This window comes from Bidens hawaiensis, unplaced genomic scaffold, assembly GCF_021521415.1.
Source record: "Bidens hawaiensis isolate Kalapana, Puna unplaced genomic scaffold, B.hawaiensis_p1.1 tig00066483_1, whole genome shotgun sequence".
Lineage (NCBI taxonomy): Eukaryota > Viridiplantae > Streptophyta > Magnoliopsida > Asterales > Asteraceae > Bidens > Bidens hawaiensis.
In genome coordinates this window covers 5,265-25,519 of record NW_027501831.1, presented here as the reverse complement: position 1 = coordinate 25,519, position 20,255 = coordinate 5,265, and the positions used below count along the sequence as shown (strand labels likewise).

The following is a 20,255-nucleotide window of genomic DNA, read 5'->3' as shown; positions in this document are numbered from 1 at the left end:
TTCCTTGATGGTTCCGCGGCTTGGATCGCGTAAGCCCTTGCGCTCTCCTGCTTCTTGAACGGTGGCTGCTTGGAGTCGGACCCTCGGTGGTGAGAGTTCCATTTCCTCTTGGGATCAGAGGTTCGCTGCTCGATTCCGCGCGTAGTCAACATACCCGCACGGACCGTATCCCTTGTAAGGGTGATGGCCCGTGCTACCGCCTCATCAAAGGTTGGAGGCGCTGCGGCGTTGAGCGGAACCCTAACAACAGGAGGTAATCCAAAGATATACCTCTCGATCTTCTTTTCCTCCGTGTTCGCCATGTCTGGCACCAACTGGCAAAGCTCGTTGAACCGGTTGTTGTAGGCGTCGATATCCGTTCCTACCATGGTGTGGTTCCAGAATTCCTGTTGCAGACTCTGAATTTCTGCGCGAGAGCAGAACTTTCTCATCATCATCTCTTTCAGCTCCTCCCAGGTCCTGTGGAGAGCAACTTCTCGCCCCAATGTTTTCACTTGAAGCTTCCACCAAGACGAAGCTGCTTCTTGGAACATGCAGGTCGCGTAAAGGACCTTCTGGTTCTCACTACATCTGCTAATGGAGAGAACTGTCTCCATTTTGTCAATCCAGTTGTAGAGCCCAATGGCCCCTTCGGTACCCTTGAATGGCCAAGGCTTACAGGCCATGAATGTCTTGTAGGAGCATCCTTTGTCCAAGGCTCCTGATTCGGGTTCTGGGGTCTCGTTCTGACGACCCTGACTAGATTCGGCCTTGCTGGCCTCATGTGTCGCGATCGCCTGCGCGATTATTTCCGCGAGTTCCTCGGGTGTCATGGTAATTCCCTTGGCTTTAGTTGGAGGCATTCTCGCTTTAAAAGAGAATGAAAATATATCAAACTTAGCGAATGTACTCTGAGCACATAATGTTTTTCTTTATTTACTAGACACTGTGTGACCCGTGTTCCTAAGTGTGTGTACAGTTTCTTTTGAAAATATTTTCTTTGAAAAATATTTCATGCGATTCCCCAACGGTTATAGTCTAGGTTAAAACTTCTTTTCCTAGTTCGCTATAACCAGTGCTCTGATACCAATCTGTCACACCCGGCCCTGAGCGGCGGAAACAGCCGGGCGCGCGCGAGTGGGGATTGATAATTAAGCACGGGCCATTGCAAACATTCAAAGTAAGATTTTCATTGCGCATGAAATGTTTAATACAAATACATTACATTGTTTAAAAATTACATAAAAACATCCAAGTATAAAAACTGTTGAAGATTTCCACGCCATATCCCCTTGCGCGGCGGGAACAACCACGCGCATCGAAGGGATAGAACTAAAATCTTCCAAAAAGCTAGTTTTAGATGTTCAGCGTGAGGTGCTCTAAGTGTGACTCCATGCGCTACCTAGTTATCTCCTGAAAGACACGTAAAAATATTTGAATCAGTATAAACTGAGTGAGTTCGCAAGTTTTAGTAACTTAATAAATCGTATCGCGTCATAGTCTTGATAAAAATCATTCTATAACATAATTCTGATAGCATCATTGAAACACATGCTTAGTAAAACATAGTTCTGATAACATAATCTGATAAAATCGTTCCGCGGGTTACGCGCGAACGTTGTGCCGGAAAACAAGGCGCTCGTCCATGCAAAGAGGCGCGACCCCTACGAGCGGGCTCAATCCCGTAGTACTGCCCCATGACCATACTAGGCACTCGTCCATGCAAAGAGGTGCGACCCCTACGAGTGGGTGGATCAAACCAGCAGTCCCTACCCTTCGAGTTCCAATGGTAAAGTGATCACTTACTCGTATCGCACTCTCATCGAAAACCATAGATAACCGTTTGCATTGCTCATCATGAAACATAATTTAAGCACATAATCGCTTGCATAGCTTGTAAGTATACCATGATAAAACATTATTTAAGTACGTGTCCCTCGCCCCGAAAACAGTTTAAAAATAGTGAAAACAGTGAAAATAGGGGCTGTGAGACTCACCGGTGGTTCTTGTTAAGGGATTAATCGAGATTCGGGTTTTCTTGGTGTTGGCCTCGGAATTGAAGGTCTAGAATACGATTAAATAACAAGAAGTATATATATTAAGATCAAGAAATAGGAGAATATAAGGGTTGGAAAGTAGATCTCAAGGTTATATTCTCGGCTTACCTAGTAACAGGATCAGAAATGAAAACAACGGATGCTTGGGAGAGGATTAGTGCAAGTTTGCAGTTCTTAAGAGAGAAGTTTGAAGTGTGCTTTGGGTGATAATTTAGGTTACATATTTATAGGCAAACTCAAGGGAACACAATCCCTTGCTTTAGGGGATTGTAATCTTTTCATATCTAGGTGTAATGATGATAAAGTATGGAAATTATTATTATTTATTTAAAAGTGGAGTAGTGGATAAAAGATTTTGATTTGATTTGGACAGGACATGCAGGTCTGTGGTTGGTGGGAGTAGGGTGGCTGACAGTTGACTTTTCATGTTACAGTGTGCTTTTTCAGATACTTTTGTCAGGCGAACTTGGCCCTAGGCGAAGTTATCCTTAGGCGAAGTTACGCTTGAAGGCGAAGTTCATCAGGCGAACTTAATTTTGCAGGCGAAGTTATCGCGCTGCAGATCTGTTTGCCCATAAATCCTTCGTTTCTTAGCCAAATAACTCGATTTTGGTACCCACGGAATCGTATGATCGGCGCCTACAAATCCCAACCATCAAATCAGCCTAAAATCGACGTTTTAGGGGTCCGATTTGGGCAGTTTTGGTTTCGGGTCCGGTTAACCCATCCAATCCTAACCATTTTCAGTAATATTAGCTTTGTTGGATTTGTTCTTACCTTACCAACTCAGATCTATCAACAAAATCTCGGGTCTCGGCTTCGAATCTTGATCGGTTAGAATGTGTGTGTTTGTGCGTGTTAGGAGTTTTAGGGTGTAGGGTGAGAATGAAGATATTTTGGGTTTAGGGGATACTTATATCCCTTAAATCCCATTCTCATTTAACCCATCTCAAATAATCCAAGTCCACAACCCGCATCCATTACCCAACACTAGCCCGATTCATACCAACCTCTATTCTTTTATTTATTTCCTAATAACCCGAGTAAACTTTCTCTCTAATATTAAGTAATATAATTAATATTATCTTGAAATTTCGGGATGTTACAAGTCTTCCCTCCTTAAAGAGGTTTCGTCCCCGAAACCTAACTTATCCCCTATAAAAGGAAAACTTCTTATATTTACACGCTTTATTGAATCGCCTTCGTTTTCTGTGTTACCCTTCTTACTTCCGACTTTGCAGTCATCGAATGGTGGTCATGTGTTTTAGCTATTACGGCAGCTTGTCCATGAAGCCCTCGATGTACCAAGTCTCGTATCGCCTTCCCGAGGAACCTTGTTTTATATAATAACGCTAGCTCCTAAGGCGACGCCTTACCATCACACAACTATTTATTATAACCAACATGCATTCAAGATAAATTCATATATCGTTCATACAAAAGCACAAGAAGTCTCAAGTACTTCATAACATAAAAGGAAAACATTCAAGCTTGCTAAACAAACATAGGTTCAACTGTAACATAAAACACTCTTTAACTACTAAACATAAAACAGCTGTGACATGCCACATATTCTTCTTAAAGGGACAACACAAACATCATCACTCAAGGAACTATTTAGTACAAGGATAGCAAGGCTAACAGGTAATAACAGTGGCCAGCTGTGACTAGCTGATCACGTTGCTTTCCGTGTCCTATACACTTCCCCTTATGAGTCTATTTGTGCTGGTTCTACTTAAGCAATTAGTCAAATCAACAATCAATTATTCATATCCCTTTTGTTCACATATATCTTCTTTCTCATTAACATATATCACTTAATCATACACTTTACCTTTACTGATCTTGCTTGAGCGACACATGGCATTCTTGGACTGGCATCTTCTTTCCTTTCTTACTTAAATCTCATTCTATGTTCGAGTCTAAGCATGTAGGATGCTTAAATCTCTCGAACTTATGCTCTGATACCAACTTGTAAGGCCCCGAACCCGGTGACCCTACTTTAGCGTCGGATTTACTCATAAACACAGTTCTTCAAATCAGAGTTTATTAAAACTTTTCGCGGAATATAAAACATCAATCATTTGTTACAAAACATTAAATCTTTTCTTTGATACCATAACACAAAACTTTATATTTAAAACATCTTTACTTCTTTCTTCAGATGCCAGCCGTTCAATCCATGCCGTGTGTCATCCTCATGCTAACTCTATAATCAGCTCACCTGCGTGCATACTAAAAGTCAGCTACGCTGAGTGAGTTCTAGTTAATCGAACGTCATACAATACATACACATACATACATATCCGTAGATACATATCCATACTTCACTAGTTACCCTTCTGTTCTACATACATACTTGCTACCATACATACATACATATCTACAATCACTAACCTCAGTCTACCGAGAGTACGTTCATAGTTCACCGTCTATACCTGTACTCAAGGTCGTGAACACGTACAAGGTTCGCAGCCCTTACCTATGTTCACCGTTTATGGTACGTACAAGGTTCGCAGTCCTTCCCTATACCATAGTACATCCACAACACGTACAAGGTTCGCAGTCCTTCCCTATGTTGCAACCTAACTCATAGCACGTACGAGGTTCGCAGTCCTCCCCTATGCTACAAATACAGCACGTATAAGGTTCACAGCCCTTTCCTATGCTGACATACATTCACAACACGTACAAGGTTCGCAGTCCTTCCCTATGTTGCAACCTAACTCATAGCACGTACGAGGTTCGCAGTCCTCCCCTATGCTACAAATACAGCACGTATAAGGTTCACAGCCCTTTCCTATGCTGACATACATTCACAACACGTACAAGGTTCGCAGTCCTTCCCTATGTTGCAACCTAACTCATAGCACGTACGAGGTTCGCAGTCCTCCCCTATGCTACAAATACAGCACGTATAAGGTTCACAGCCCTTTCCTATGCTGACATACATTCACAACACGTACAAGGTTCGCAGTCCTTCCCTATGTTGCAACCTAACTCATAGCACGTACGAGGTTCGCAGTCCTCCCCTATGCTACAAATACAGCACGTATAAGGTTCACAGTCCTTTCCTATGCTGACGCCTATCTACATTACGTATAAGGTTCGCAGTCCTTATCTACGTTTACATATATCATCTACTTCACGTATAAGGCTCGCAGTCCTTAACTATGCCATTACCAGCCGAGTCTATGTCCGACAGAAGCTAGAGGGATTTTCCATCCTAACTTACTATGTCGAACGTAGAACTCACATGCCATTCGTGTACCTATACACACATACTTACATTATAACATAAGAACACTCTAGGCATTCTTTACCTCATTCATTTAACAACCATACCCCTTGTTGACACGTGCAATATCCGAAGATCGTTCACGCCCCGACAAGTATTCATTTGAAACATTCATACATCTTCGATATATAATATTCGTACCTTTATTTTTAACCTGACAGTACGCGCAATATCCGAAGATCGTTCGCGTACCGACAAGCAATCATTCATATCTATCACACATATCACATATGACATACACTTATCACTTAGGATAAATGTATTAACAACACATCGAGTATGCACACAGCCCCGAAAACATAACAAGGAATGGGGCTAGAAACTCACCTGAACTCTGCTTCTTCCTCCGATAGTTGTAAATCCCTTCTTTAACTGAGCTCGGCTGACTGTATAAGTTACACGTATCAATACTCGTCTGATCTAATCTGGTGGCCTAGTAGTAGCTTACTTAACTTATCGCTTTTTAATTTATTTTCTAAACGAACTTCACTTCAGGCGAAGTTAAACCTCGGGCGAACTTGGCTTCAGGCGAAGTTAAACCTTAGGCGAACTTGGCTTCAGGCGAAGTTATCCTTAGGCGAACTTGGCTTCAGGCGAAGTTATCCTTAGGCGAACTTGGCTTCAGGCGAAGTTATCCTTAGGCGAACTTGGCCCTAGGCGAAGTTATCCTTAGGCGAAGTTACGCTTGAAGGCGAAGTTCATCAGGCGAACTTAATCTTGCAGGCGAAGTTATCGCGCTGCAGATCTGTTTGCCCATAAATCCTTCGTTTCTTAGCCAAATAACTCGATTTTGGTACCCACGGAATCGTATGATCGGCGCCTACAAATCCCAACCATCAAATCAGCCTAAAATCGACGTTTTAGGGGTCCGATTTGGGCAGTTTGGGTTTCGGGTCCGGTTAACCCATCCAATCCTAACCATTTTCAGTAATATTAGCTTTGTTGGATTTGTTCTTACCTTACCAACTCAGATCTATCAACAAAATCTCGGGTCTCGGCTTCGAATCTTGATCGGTTAGAATGTGTGTGTATGTGTGTGTTAGGAGTTTTAGGGTGTAGGGTGAGAATGAAGATATTTTGGGTTTAGGGGATACTTATATCCCTTAAATCCCATTCTCATTTAACTCATCTCAAATAATCCAAGTCCACAACCCGCATCCATTACCCAACACTAGCCCGATTCATACCAACCTCTATTCTTTTATTTATTTCCTAATAACCCGAGTAAACTTTCTCTCTAATATTAAGTAATATAATTAATATTATCTTGAAATTTCGGGATGTTACAAGAATTAAACCTTTTGATGACGAATATACCTCAACAAATCAATTGAAACTTATGTTTCTTGAAACATACGCGGTTTAGCATCCATATCTTAATCTACAAGAATCCAGTTTATAAATTTGAGTACATAATCACCAAACCAACCTGAAAAGTATGATAAGTTAGAAGATTGATCTGACATGAAATTGGGATGTGTATATTATTGTTAATTAATATTATTTTAGGTATATGTGTGAAACCGAAAAACCTATCTGAAAATAAAAAAACAAAACCAAAACAAAAACCGACGGTTTACTTTTGGTTTAGTTTCGCATGTAATAAAAACTTAATCGAATCGAATTCCTAAATTTTTATTGTTTTATTTTTTATTTAAGTAATTTATAAGAATTTAATAAATATGTAACTCAAATATTTTTTGTTAAATGTATAAAAGTCTATTAGTTAACAATTAACAAAATTTTTTATATCTAAATTCATTATTTTCGGCCAAATTTTTTTCGGTCTAAAATTCTCATGCTCAAATGGCAAAAACCGAAAAACCGAAACCGAACAGTTTCAAAATACCCAAAACCGAAGTTTTTGTTTTCGGTTTGGTTTTAGGTCAAACCGCACCACGCACACCCTTAGACCCTCTAATTTTGAAACGATCAAACACGCGTTGACTTCACGATATGGCTTAAAGTGCAACACTTTACATTAGGGGTGTTCACGGTCCGATTTTCGCGGTTTTTACGTCAAACCGTAACCAAACCGTTAGTTACGGTTTTTTATTTTCGTAAACCAAAACCAAACCGTTGAACGTTTAAACTAAACCAAACCGAACCGTTAGTAATGGTTTGGTTCCGGTTTGGTTTCACGGTTTGGGCTTGTTGAGGTTTTATACAAAATGCCCAAAATAATTATGATATGTAATTATATAGCTCTTCATAATTTACAAAATTTAACAAATACCGTTACAACAATTGATTTATGGCTTCTTATTAGAACATTTGAAAGACAAATAAAGTCTTTTGCGTTTTAAATTGGGCTTAGCCCATTTTTTATATTTACGGGTAGTATTTATATTTAATGTGATTGTTATAAGCATTAATAATTTTTATTTAATTATTTCTATTGGTATATTTGTATGCATATACATATATAATATAATATATTTAGACAATATATAAAACTAAATCATACGGTCCGGTCCGGTTTATACGGTTGGTTTTGGGTATAAACCGTAAACCAAACCATTCGTTACAGTTTGAAAATGTTGAAACCAACCGACCGAAAATTAAGAAAGAAAACCAACCATGAAACCAAACCGATGACCGGTTTCGAACCGAAGCATGAACTTTACATACGTCTGGGTGCAAAGATGTTAAAAAAACAGGGATGCAAATTGCAGTTACCTGAAACTAGAATATGCTGATTAAAAAAGTTGGGGATTGTTTCAGAAATTTCAAATTTGGAAATGGAAGAAGAGTGGGTTTGTATTGTTCCAAAGGTGGAATTGCATGCCCATCTTAATGGCTCCATTAGAAACTCAACTCTACTGTAAGTGTATGTATGCCTTCTTTTCTTTCAATTCATCATATCCAGATGCTTTATTAATTTTTATTAACTATTTTAGGGAACTGGCTAGAGAATTGGCTCAAAAGGGTACAATTGTCTTCTCTGATTTCGAGCATGTTATCAGGAAAAGTAAGTATGCCTTCATTTCCACTTTTTTATAGTTTCTTTACTGATGTTATGGATCGAATTCTCATCATTAGATGATCGGACACTACGCGAAGTGTTCAAGTTGTTTGATCTTATCCATGTTGTTACCACCGACCACAAAACGATTACGAGAATCACTAAAGAAGTATGCTCATTTCTATCTTCATATTATTATTTTTCCATGATGCAGAATTATCTTCCTTTGTTTTTTGTAGGTTGTGGAAGATTTTGCAGCTGAAAATGTGGTTTATTTGGAGTTAAGAACAACTCCAAAGGTACTTCCACATTATAACTTTTTCTATATTAATAAATAATATAAATATATGATTTTCTAGTGCATCTCTTGAAAAATTTCGTTACTGTGTATATGCCAGGCCTGTAAACAAACAAAACGAACACCAACACTTAAACGGATCAATTTCCGTGTTCATGTTCTTGTGTTAAGAAGTTCGTTGGTGTTCGTACGTCAATGTCATAAACGGTAAAGCTTATAAAATTTGAACATCAGATCGACTTTAAATTAATATTAGTAATAAACAAATTTGAATGGACATGCTTAAAGAAATGAACTTAAGTGAAGAGATATAAGCGAACGAACATAAATGAACAAACGGAACATGACATGTGTTCATGTTTGTTCATTTGAATAAGTGATCAACAAAATTGTGTTCGTGCTCATTCGTTTATTAAATGAACGAACATAAACGAACTTCTCGCAGAACGGTTCATGAACAGTTCACTAAGTTTTACGTGCTAAATTGGATGAAAACATGCTGGATAAATATCACCAAAAGAAAAATGAACTTGTTTAGAGAATGGCAAAATGACATTAAATTCAAATAATTTTCCCGGACAATCATAAATTAATTTTTTTTTTTATTTTTAACGGGTCAAATGTGCTAAGCAAAATGTGAAAATGATTTGACCTTTTAAAGGTAACGGGTCAAAATGATTTATAGTCATCCAAGGTGCATTGAATTTCAAAACAAGCCCTGAAGTCACTTTATTTAAAAAGTTATATTATTTTGTAATCATATTAATTCACCACGTAAGTTACATATAAAGGCAAAAAAGAGTCATTTTGACCCGCGTAAAATAACAAATTTTGACCCATTACTCAGCCTGCACACCTCTAAATGTATATACAATTACATATTATCACTGATTCCTTGTTATTTATCTAAAGAAATGGATAAAGTTTTCAGATTTGATCTAATTAAAGTATTTATAGAGGAATGATTCAATCGGTATGAGCAAGCGGTCCTACATGGAAGCTGTTATTGATGGTTTAAGATCTACGAGTAGTAGTAATCTTGACATCAATTTTTCTTCTGATGATTTTGAAAAATTTTCAAAATTTAAAACCGAAAAGAAGATAATTGTTAGACTTCTACTTAGCATCGATCGCCGTGAGTCTACTGCATCTGCAATGGAAACCGTAAGTTTTTAGAATGTCATTTTATAATTATTACAAGATTTTAGTCCTACAAGTCACTGTTTTGACCCATTTATTTTAAAATGGGCGATTTGGATTGATTTTGGGTTCAAACCGAACTAAAAACCACGACCACCGTTCGGTTTTGGATTTTTCATTTATACCATCTGGGTTAGAAAGTTTTGGCTGGACAAAAAAATTGCTCAAAATAATGAATTTAGGCCTAAATCTTTTTTGTTAATTAATAGTTAATTGATCATTATACATTTAGGCTGAAATATTTGGGCAACACTATTTATTATATTCTTATCAATTACTTAAAATTCAAGTTTAAAAATAAAACTCATAAATTCGGTTCAGCTTTTTCTATTTTAATTACATGCAAAAAAAAAAGTTCGTTTTTACAAAAAAAACACAAAACCAAACTGTCGGTTTCTGTTTGGGTTTGGTTATTATGGTTTGGTGTTCCTAGATTTGGGTTATGTTTTATTTCTAACAGGTCAAATATGTTGAACGAGCTGAAAATCATCCAAAGTTTATATATAATGTATAAAATCTTTTAAACCACTTTATTCAATAAATAAGATTATTATTTTAATTTTATGGTTTTTTGTAGCCAAATATGACACACTAGGTATATATAAAAATTAATTGGCCAAAAATCGCATGCCCAATAATTAATTTAATTATTCTTAAAAACCCAAAAACTTGTCTTAGGTTAATCTTGCTTTGGAAATGAAGGGTATGGGTGTTATTGGAATTGATCTTTCGGGCAATCCGACTGTCGGTGAATGGTAAAAATCAAAACTTTAATCTGTTTGCTATTTCGGTTAATGTGATTTGTTTTTGTAATTCTGAAATATGTTTAAATTGTTTTGAAATTTTTAGGGAAACGTTTCTTCCAGCTTTGAAGTTTGCTAGAGAACAAGGTCTTTCGGTTACACTTCACTGTGGCGAGGTCCTCTCTTAAACAAATAAACTAAATTGTTTTATTTCAATATTTAGATTATTAATGTAATAAGAGTTTCTGTAGTTATTATAATAGCAACCCCTTTCAACCTGTACTGACATAGTGGTTTTAGGTACCTACTTCAGTTGAAATTCAATCGATGCTCGATTTTCTTCCTGGTAGAATTGGGCACGCGTGTTGCTTTGAAGACGAAGAATGGAGAAAATTAAAATCTTACAAAATACCGGTAGATTTATGTTCTTATATCTATTTTAATGATATGTTTGTATATTTAGCGGTTTTTATAAGTATTTTCTTTTGCATACAGGTTGAAATATGTTTAACGTCCAATATACGACCCGAGACGATTTCTTCCATAGATGTTCATCATTTTGGTTAGTTGTTCTTTCTGAAGATTTTAATTAGAAATGGCAATTTTACCCCTTGACTTGAGAATAAATGATGTTTTTGTTTACAGCCAATCTTTACAAGGAAAACCATCCCATTGTTCTTTGCACGGATGACTCGGGGGTGTTCTCGACAAGTCTTTCAAACGAATACGCTCTTGTATCTTCTACTTTTGGTTAGTATTATTTAACTTATTATTATTATTGGATGCATAATTAATGAATGATATGTGATTTGATGTTATCTTGAATGTGTTGAAGGTCTTGGAAAGTTGGAATTGTTTGAACTAGCCAGAAAAGCTGTTGATTTCATATTTGCTGGAAATGACGTAAAGAAGGAACTAATGAAAGTGTATGAATCTGCAGCTAGGACACTATAGTACAACTAGTCTGCACAAAATACAGTGTTGTGATGTTTAATTCTTTGCGGAACACCATTGTATGTTGGCCTTCTTTTATTTCTATTTTGACCTTAGAAATTGCAATTATCCAAAAGGGTATGAACAAATATCTTGAATCGAAACTTAAGTCATTTAAATATGACTATCTAAATGCATAAATTTTCATTATGTTTTAACTATTTTGAGCAAAGACATTAATAACCTATAAAGCTGAAGAAAAAGAAAAAAAAATCGCGATTTCATATGTATTGAGGTGTCAATTGTTGATACTAATGCGATATCTAGTATGGTAAACAAGTGTTGGGTTTGTCAATGCAATTATTTTAGGTTGACGTGTTCAAATCATTTGATATAAATGTTTAGTTGTATAGTTGACACGTTTAGATAAATAGGTCAAATGAGTGATGTTACATGCTTTTAATATCTCAAGTTTAATAAGTTAATGTTCAATCCTTAATCACAACACACACACAAAACAGAGGTTAATGTAAATTCTACCCCACAGTGCCCACACACACTATATATAAATGTTATATTTAATTTTTGTGTACAAAATCACTTACAAAGGCCCCAAGAAGAGGCCTATAGTGTACCAAAGCAAAACTATGACTGATGAACAACTTCTATTGCATATTAGCATTACTTTTATTTTTAATTTCTGTGATTATTGTTGTGACAATAGATTTACCAACCAAAAGTGTTGTTTCATCTTTCCCACCATGGATAAAGACCTAAAAACTACCACTAATGACCACCATTTATGTCAATTAAGAAGCATTACATTAGAACCATATACATATGCTCCATCTATCTGCCAGTTGCCACCACCATGTTCTCGAAAAACAAGGACGGAGATGCAGCGGCTCTGGCTGAAATAGGGACACACGGCACAATGGGTAACCAGTAACCTTTTGATGAAGGAGATTGAGTATTACAAGAGGATCGCGTCAAACACTTCGTCTTAAGAACCATGGCGGCACTAGTGACACAAACGTTGACAGCGGTGGTTCAAGATTTTGGTGCGGTTTTGGATTCTTTAAAACCAAATGGCAGAAGAATAAGTTTTTGCCAAGGATCTGTATGATGGTGGATGCCACTGAGTGCCGCCACAACCACCGCCAAGCAAACAAGATTCCCGGGTTCAGTTACCACAATCTTGAAGGCTGAAGCTGACACTAATCAATATAAGATCTGGTAAAAAGTTTAAAGCAGCAAAGCAAGATACATTGTAGAACACATCATTATTGTACAAGTGACTTTCACTGTAATATTCCACAATATATCTCCATCATTCATCATAATTCTCTTTTCTGTAAATAGATTGCTTATGATTAAAGGATTGAGCCTATATATCGGCAACCAAAATTCGTTAAACGAAATGCAACACGAAAGAACAATAAACCTAATTACTTACTACCAATGCAAAGCAAAACAACAATTTAATTTAAAGTTATGAATTCAAAAAAAAAAAAAAAAGTATCACCAGACCTAGTGATGTTGGTTTTGCCATTGTAACATGAAAGAGCATATACGTATCGTTTCACTCGACTCTATTTCGGTAACTTCTCTTCTACTTCATTCCAAACATCAACTTTATTAGGGAACTTGTTCTTCATCGTCTCAATAACCTCTTTCGCTTCATCAACTTTTGAACCATTCGCAAGCCCTTCAACGAGTAACTTCATAGTCGAAAAATTAGGAAACCAATCTTTCTCCATACTTTTCTTGCAAACATCCAACGCCGCTTCAAAATCACCGCTTTTACAAAGATAGTGTGCCAAAGTGAAGTAACACTCGCTTTCCGGTTTAAATCCACCGTTAATCGTCTTCTTAAACAACTCTTTCGCCTCATTCAACTTACCCTCCCTGCAAAACCCATGAATCAAATGACTGTAAGTAACCGCATTCGGCTTCATACCCCTCGACTGCATCCCGTCAAGTAGCGCCTTCGCTTCCACCGTCCTCTTCAGCTTACACAAACTCTGAATCCTAATATTATACGTCCCGATCCCGATATGCACATCATGCTTCTTCATCATCTCCAACACTCTCCCCACATCATCAAACTTCCCCTCCTTATAAAACCCCGCGATCATCAAGCCAAACGTCGTGGCATTCGGTCGACACTTCTTCCTCACCATCTCCGCCGTGACCGAGTAACACGAGCTCACGGACCCCGACTCACAAAACGCCTTGATCACCGTATTATAACTATCAACATTCATCTCCACCCCATACTTCCCAGGAAAATCAAGGTACACCCGTTTCACCTCGTCATACTCCTTCGCCGCAACGCACGAAAACAACAACGCGTTCAACGAGCGCACGTTCCGACCGACACCCAGTTGAGGCATTTTATCAAACAGTTGGTGGGCATCGTTCAAAAGCCCAGCCTGACCGAAATAAACGATCGCATTCGATACGAACCGCTCGGTTTTCAAATCGGGTCTTGTTTTAAACAACTCATCGACGAAATTACGGATACCCTCGTAGTAATTTAGCTCGGTGAGTTTGGAAATGGCGAGTGAGAATGCAACTCGGTCGAGATGGGTATCGGGTGTTAAGGAAGCTGCGCGGCAGATATCGATGATGCGTTCTGGGTTTTTCTCTGATTTTAAGAGGGAAAGAGCGGCTCTTGATTTCTGTTTGCTGGTAAGAGGAGTGGTGGAGTCAGGGTTTAGGATTGATGAGAAATGGCGGTGGCTTTGGATCAGGGTTTGGCGAGTTGGTTTGGTTAGTGATTGGAATCTGGTGATGGAATTGGAAGCCATTGGTGTGTTCAACAATTGAATTGAAGGTTTGAGTGTTTGATTAATGGATTTAGATTCAAGGTTTGGGTTTGAATTTGGGTATTAGGGTTTTCAGTGGTTTTATACAACTAGGTCCTTTTATTTTTATACTTTAGCCCAACATTATAGGGTGTAAACGAGTCAAGCTAGTGTGGGTTTGAGCTCGGGCTCGAAATTAAATGAGGCATCATGGTTCAACTTGAGCTTGAAGTTAAACAAACCAACAAGCCTAGTGATGAGTTGAGTCGAGCTCGGCACGGTTACAAAAATGAGTATGCTTGGCTTAGGTAGTTTCAAATTATGTTTTTTAGCTAACCGCATATAAGCAAACTATGAGACGTGAGCTTTTTGTATAGGCTTAGAATATAAGACCTTCCATTTGTATGAAGTTCTTGATTTTTTTTTTAGAAAACAAAAGCTTTTTAATAGATTGTAACATATCTAACAACAATAATTGAATTTCAAGACTAGAGACTTTTATATTGTGATCAATATGATTGAAGAAATAATTTTAAGATTTACTAAATTAAGTGTATCAGCGCACCAATAAAAGATTTTATCGCCCTGCTTACACCTACCAATGTATGGTACGCCGGTCACCTTGGCCATTTTAGACATAACTCATAAGGGGTTGGGCATTTGGTTTCCCCATCTTAACGTATCGTACACCTATGCACATGCACCTATTTCATCTCACACATTGATTTTGGATGGTTTTAACACTTATAAAGCCATACCAACATGTCAACAAATGCATGTATGACATGCTTTAAACCCTGACTCCACCACTCCTCTTACCAGCAAACAGAAAATTTTTAAAAAATAAGAAAAACGAAATGGTTTATAGGAGAGAGAAAATATTTTTGGGTTTTTAGTGTTCTACCATTTCAAATGGCAAAACCTACAATGGTTGCAGAGAGTGTCAGAAGTTGTCTGGTGAGTTTGAGGTTTTTCTGGTGTTCCGCCATTTCAAATGGCGGAAGTGACATTTTTCCATTTGATCCGTCATTTCAAATGGCGGAACCCCACTTTTATCCTTTTATAGCCTACCCATGTACATTTGTTTCACTTCCGTCATTTGAAATTGAGGAAGTGAATAGTAATATTCCTGACATATGACATACTGGACAACACTTTTCTCTCTTCTTTTTGACCATATTATCTATTCACTTCCGCCATTTTACAGTACTGATATGTGACAAGATTTTTCTCTACTTTTGATCTTTGATCGTAGCTAATGATATTTATTATAACATTTTTGTTGCATATTTATTTATATAGTAAACAAATTAATAAAGAAATTGAAAAAAATAAATTACCTATGAAATATTTAAATTATACCTTTTAGATTACTTATGATATTTATTATAAGTTATTTAAATTTTACCTTTTTAGTCACTTATGAAATAAGAACTAAAAAAATGTTAAAAAAAACTTTTGGTTTCATAGTTATAGAAAAAATTAAAAGAAAAATAAAAGTTAGTATTAAAATTTAAAACTATATTTTCAAATAAATTTTTTTAAGAAAGATAATACTGTTAAAAAAATAATAATATAACACTTTACTCTTGCCATTTAAAATGACGGAAGTGAATAGTATGGTAAAAAAGTAGAGACAAGTCTTGTCAGTGTATGTCATGTGTCAGTACTGTTCACTTTCGCCATTTGAAATGACGGAAGTGAATAGTATGGTTAAAAAGGAGAGAGAAAAGTCTTGTCAAGTTTGTCATATGTCAAGAATATTGATATTCACTTCCGCCATTTCAAATGACGGAAATGGAACAACTGTGTAGGGGTAGGCTATAAAATGATAAAAGTGGGGTTCTGTCATTTGAAATGGCGGAACATATGGAAAAAAATGTCACTTCCGCAATTTGAAATGGCTGAACACCAGAAAAACCTCTAACTCACCAGACAACTTCTGACACGCTCTGCAACCAATGTGAGTTCCGCCGTTTGAAACGACAGAACACCTGGAATCCCACAAATATTGTCTCTCTCCTGTAAACAGGGGCGGATTCAATAGCAAAGGAGGGTGGACGCATGCCCACCGTCCAGCCGGCGTTCAACCCATGTTCTTAGTGTAGTTAATAGACCGATCATCATGTTTAAACTCAAATGCCCACCCTCCGGTTGCCGTTGCCGGATTTGTCTCTTACTAGGTATTAAAAGTGTGAAGATAATAGAGAAACTAACTTCAGTATGAACAAATTTACATAAATTACAGAAGAAAGAAGGAAGAAGAAGGGGTTGTTTGTTTTAGGTCTGAATGGCATCATTCATAGGCAAAAGTTTAGATTCAGATTGTTTGTTTTATAAGAAGTTCTCATCTGAACTGCTGAATGGTTCAAACTTTGAGGGAAGCTGAATGAAACTTTTATCATCAAGATCTCAACCCTAACAGGGCATTCCTTCAACAGCTCATACCACGTACATTCTGGCACAACCTCTCACCGTCCGCCGGCCTCTCACCGTAGGACCGTCGCCTATCACCGCCGGTATCGTGCGTCCATCGAAGAATTTGAGTAATTGTAAGTTTCGACTGATCATAAAAATAGGATCTGTAATATGATATATATCTTTTGTTATAATGGTTTTTGGATCTACTGTTGTAATAATCAAATATGGATTGAGTTATATCCTCCAATTATTACCTGGATTCATAATAGTCAAGCACTATGTCAGTTTTGTGGTTTATAGTTATCGATTAGTCAAGTGGTTAGAAGATTAATATAATGTTGATTCTTGAGGTTTTGAGTCATCGCTAGATTAAATCGATGGCGTAATTTATGGTTTGTAGTGTTGTTGGGACGAGTAAATGGTACCGGTAGCGTAACGAAACGGGTACTAATGCTACCAATTCTGGTACCATTTTTTTGAGGTTTTGGTATCGGTACAGTGCCGGCATTTTACTAATTTTTTGCTTCCGGTACCGAGCTCATCACTTGTGTTGTAATTCAATATCTACCATTTCAATGCTTGTGGTTCTTGTTAGTTTGTAGAATTAACAGGTCTTGAATATGTATTTAATAATCAAAACGGGACCTTGATTTAAAATACATATTGTTATGATTTGCAGGTCTGAAGGTTAGGCTAGAATGCAAGGGCATGGCACAAAAACTCATGTACATAGTTGAAGGAACCACTTATGCAACATACTACATCTAGGTGAACGAAGACCATGGTTTTAGGGGAAATGGTGGTTAGTATGTAGAGGCTTCAAGTCTCAACTGTGACAACTAAAGTATGCTCACGAATTGAAAACGCATCGTCTTATGTTCATTATGTTTATTGATTATTGATTTATTTTGTTAGTTGATTGCACATATCTACAACAATCTACATTAAAGTTTATATTAGGAGACAATGTTTGTTTCTCTTGTATTTATATGGATCGACCTTTTGATATACATAGCAGGATAATGCATTTGATTTGTGTTTTGTCTTTTTTTTTTGCAAAATGCATGAAAACTTTATATAAGTTGTCATTGTACGTAATAAACTTTTAGACATATGTTTTACAATGATATACAAGTGGAGAAAATGATGTTCAGTTGGTTTACGACATCAAATAGTTCAGAGGGGTAAAATTGCCATTCTGTACAATCATTCAAATGTCCAACTAAACAACACTTGATAATTCAGCACTTACTGATTCAGGATCTCTTAATCATTCAGACCTCTTATTGATTCAGCACTTAATGATTCTGCATTTGCCAAACAGCCCCTTAAGTGATTGATGGTTTATTTGTTGTTTTACTAGTATTCCATATTTATTTTTTTTTACAATTTCCCATACAAACATTTTTATGACATTTCATATATAATCAATATTCACATTAATTACGAGCATTCATTTTTGATATTTTTAGTTAATTAATTGTTACTATTATCAATTTATCATTAGTTAAGTTTATAATTGTATCCAAATTAAAAAAAAGTTTGTATTGTTTAAGTTATATTGCATTTGACTGTTTTATTTATCATTTTTTTTATATATACTATTGCTTAATTTAAAGTCCTTTTTATCGTTTTCTAAATTATATTTAAAACCATTAACAAATTTCTAAAATGAAAGTTTCATCTTAGGATTAAACACATAAAAAGTTTTCTTAGAAACTCATCAAAGGTTTCGAAAGTTCATTTTGTTTTGGTCTCCATAATAATTAAGCTTGCTTTGTTCTCTTTGACCCGACCCAATTTTTTTTACCCGTTTCATTTTGTGCCCATCATAAAAAAAATTTTTGGAGCCGTCTCTGCCTGTAAACCATTTCAACTATCCATTTTTCCTGTTTCTAAAAATTTTCCATAAAACAACATATCAATGTGTCCATTTGAAACTTCGACTTTGTAGCATACAAGAATCTTCCATGTGTAATTTCCATTCATTCTACTAGATTGAATAGTCCATTTAGAATTTTACCCTCTTCTCTAACTACTTATCATAATCGTACATATTGTCATGTGTTTTCACCAATTCTACCTGCACATATAGGTTGCCTATGTAAAAGAATACTTCCGTATATAAGATGCTTTCTTTAATCCATTAAAAATATATAAATCAATCGTTTAATCAGAAACATAATTTCTCGTGAGTCATGACCTCCCGCTTTAATTTCTTTTGAACGGCAAGTTTCATAGAAAGCTAGCAGGAAATTAGCAAAAACTCATTTTGACCCGAATCTCGTTCCGGCCCAACACCGTTCTAATCCGAAACATGTTCTGACCTAATCCCTTTCAAAAATTAACCTTTTTGTATCGACATGTTCCGAACCTAATCTGGTCTGACCCAAGCCTGCCCGACCCGCTGCCCGTCCTAACTGGTAAGCACGTAACATTTTGTTTTTTTTATTTGTAAAGTATAACAATATCATACTCAAATTTAAGAGAATAAAATGCTCGTTTTTATGGTGTAATCTTTTTTAAAAAATTATTTATGTGTGAAAAAGTTATCTGTGTTAGAAAATAGTGGATTAGTTGATTTAGAATAATGTGTAAATACATAACAATTTAATAAATTAACAAAATTTGGTTGAGATTGAAAAACTATTAATGTACTATTTTTGAAAGTTAATAATGTAACTGCACATTGTGACAAAGATTATATTACCCCTATATTCTCAAAATTTTATGTACTAATAACAAGAAAACAAACAGACACTAAATAAGACCAAAAAATCCATATCCAACCTAAGAACTATGAATCCCATTGAAGAGCCATGAACCCCACGCCAACTCTACTCTTTAGCATATGTTTCTAATCCAATTAGAAGCCAACATTATGATCTCGTCTAATCCAATTAGAATAATAATTTGTAATTACAAATATTTCACAAGTGTCATGCATGAGTCTCATGCGTCCTTGAACAGGTTAAAAATGTTTTTTAGTCATTTTTTTACTAGCCTTTTTATCCTATTTTAAATCCATACGGGTAAAGATTATTTTTCTAGCTTATTATATGTTATTGAACTTAACAGGACGAATATATACGAACTAATCTTTGTTTTGTTGATATTAAAGAAAGATATTGAGCGTATGGAATACGTGGGAATAAATACTTATGGCATCGTTTTTCCAAATCCTGGGCTAGAATTCTACCTAGACTAGTTATATTACTTCAATTGGTTGGGGATAATAATAATAATAATAATAATAATAATAATAATAATAATAATAATAATAATTGATTATTTTTTAAGATTGTTTTATGTTAAAAGTTTGAAGAGGAGTTTTGTACCATCTTTGCGGAATGTGGAAAATTACATCATAACATGGAACAATTTAGTCCTTAAAAAGGTGGTTCTTGCATGGCGTGTCGAAATGGAGAGGATTATGTCGCTCACTTCACTGTCTAGGCGTTTGTTTGTTTCATGCAGGTTAACAAAGATGGTTTGTAGCATTATTAAGAATTGGTGTAAGGTACCTATGTTTTTCGCGTTTTCTTTTCGGG

The 20,255-nt window shown here is 36.2% G+C and overlaps 2 protein-coding genes across 3 annotated transcripts; one reads left to right on the top strand and one right to left on the bottom strand.

Annotated features, from left to right (window-relative positions):
• Positions 1-8,062: 8,062 nt before the first annotated feature.
• LOC143604758 (N6-mAMP deaminase-like) lies at positions 8,063-11,518 on the top strand. Of its 2 annotated transcripts, XM_077081146.1 has the most exons (11): positions 8,063-8,158; positions 8,235-8,305; positions 8,377-8,468; positions 8,539-8,598; positions 9,555-9,761; positions 10,476-10,552; positions 10,647-10,716; positions 10,841-10,954; positions 11,036-11,102; positions 11,186-11,290; positions 11,376-11,518. In XM_077081146.1, the coding sequence occupies exons 1-11, from the start codon at positions 8,076-8,078 to the stop codon at positions 11,492-11,494; spliced, it is 1,065 nt and encodes a 354-aa protein (XP_076937261.1). In that variant the 5' UTR covers positions 8,063-8,075; the 3' UTR covers positions 11,495-11,518. The 2 variants fall into 2 exon arrangements, with proteins under 2 accessions (XP_076937261.1, XP_076937260.1); XM_077081145.1 differs by having other exon boundaries at positions 10,841-11,102.
• A 1,468-nt stretch (positions 11,519-12,986) lies between these two features.
• On the bottom strand, positions 12,987-14,286 carry LOC143604757 (pentatricopeptide repeat-containing protein At1g11630, mitochondrial-like). Its single transcript, XM_077081144.1, has one exon. It carries the CDS (start codon positions 14,284-14,286, stop codon positions 13,066-13,068), a length of 1,221 nt encoding a protein of 406 aa, XP_076937259.1. The 3' UTR covers positions 12,987-13,065.
• Between the last annotated feature and the right edge of the window lie 5,969 nt (positions 14,287-20,255).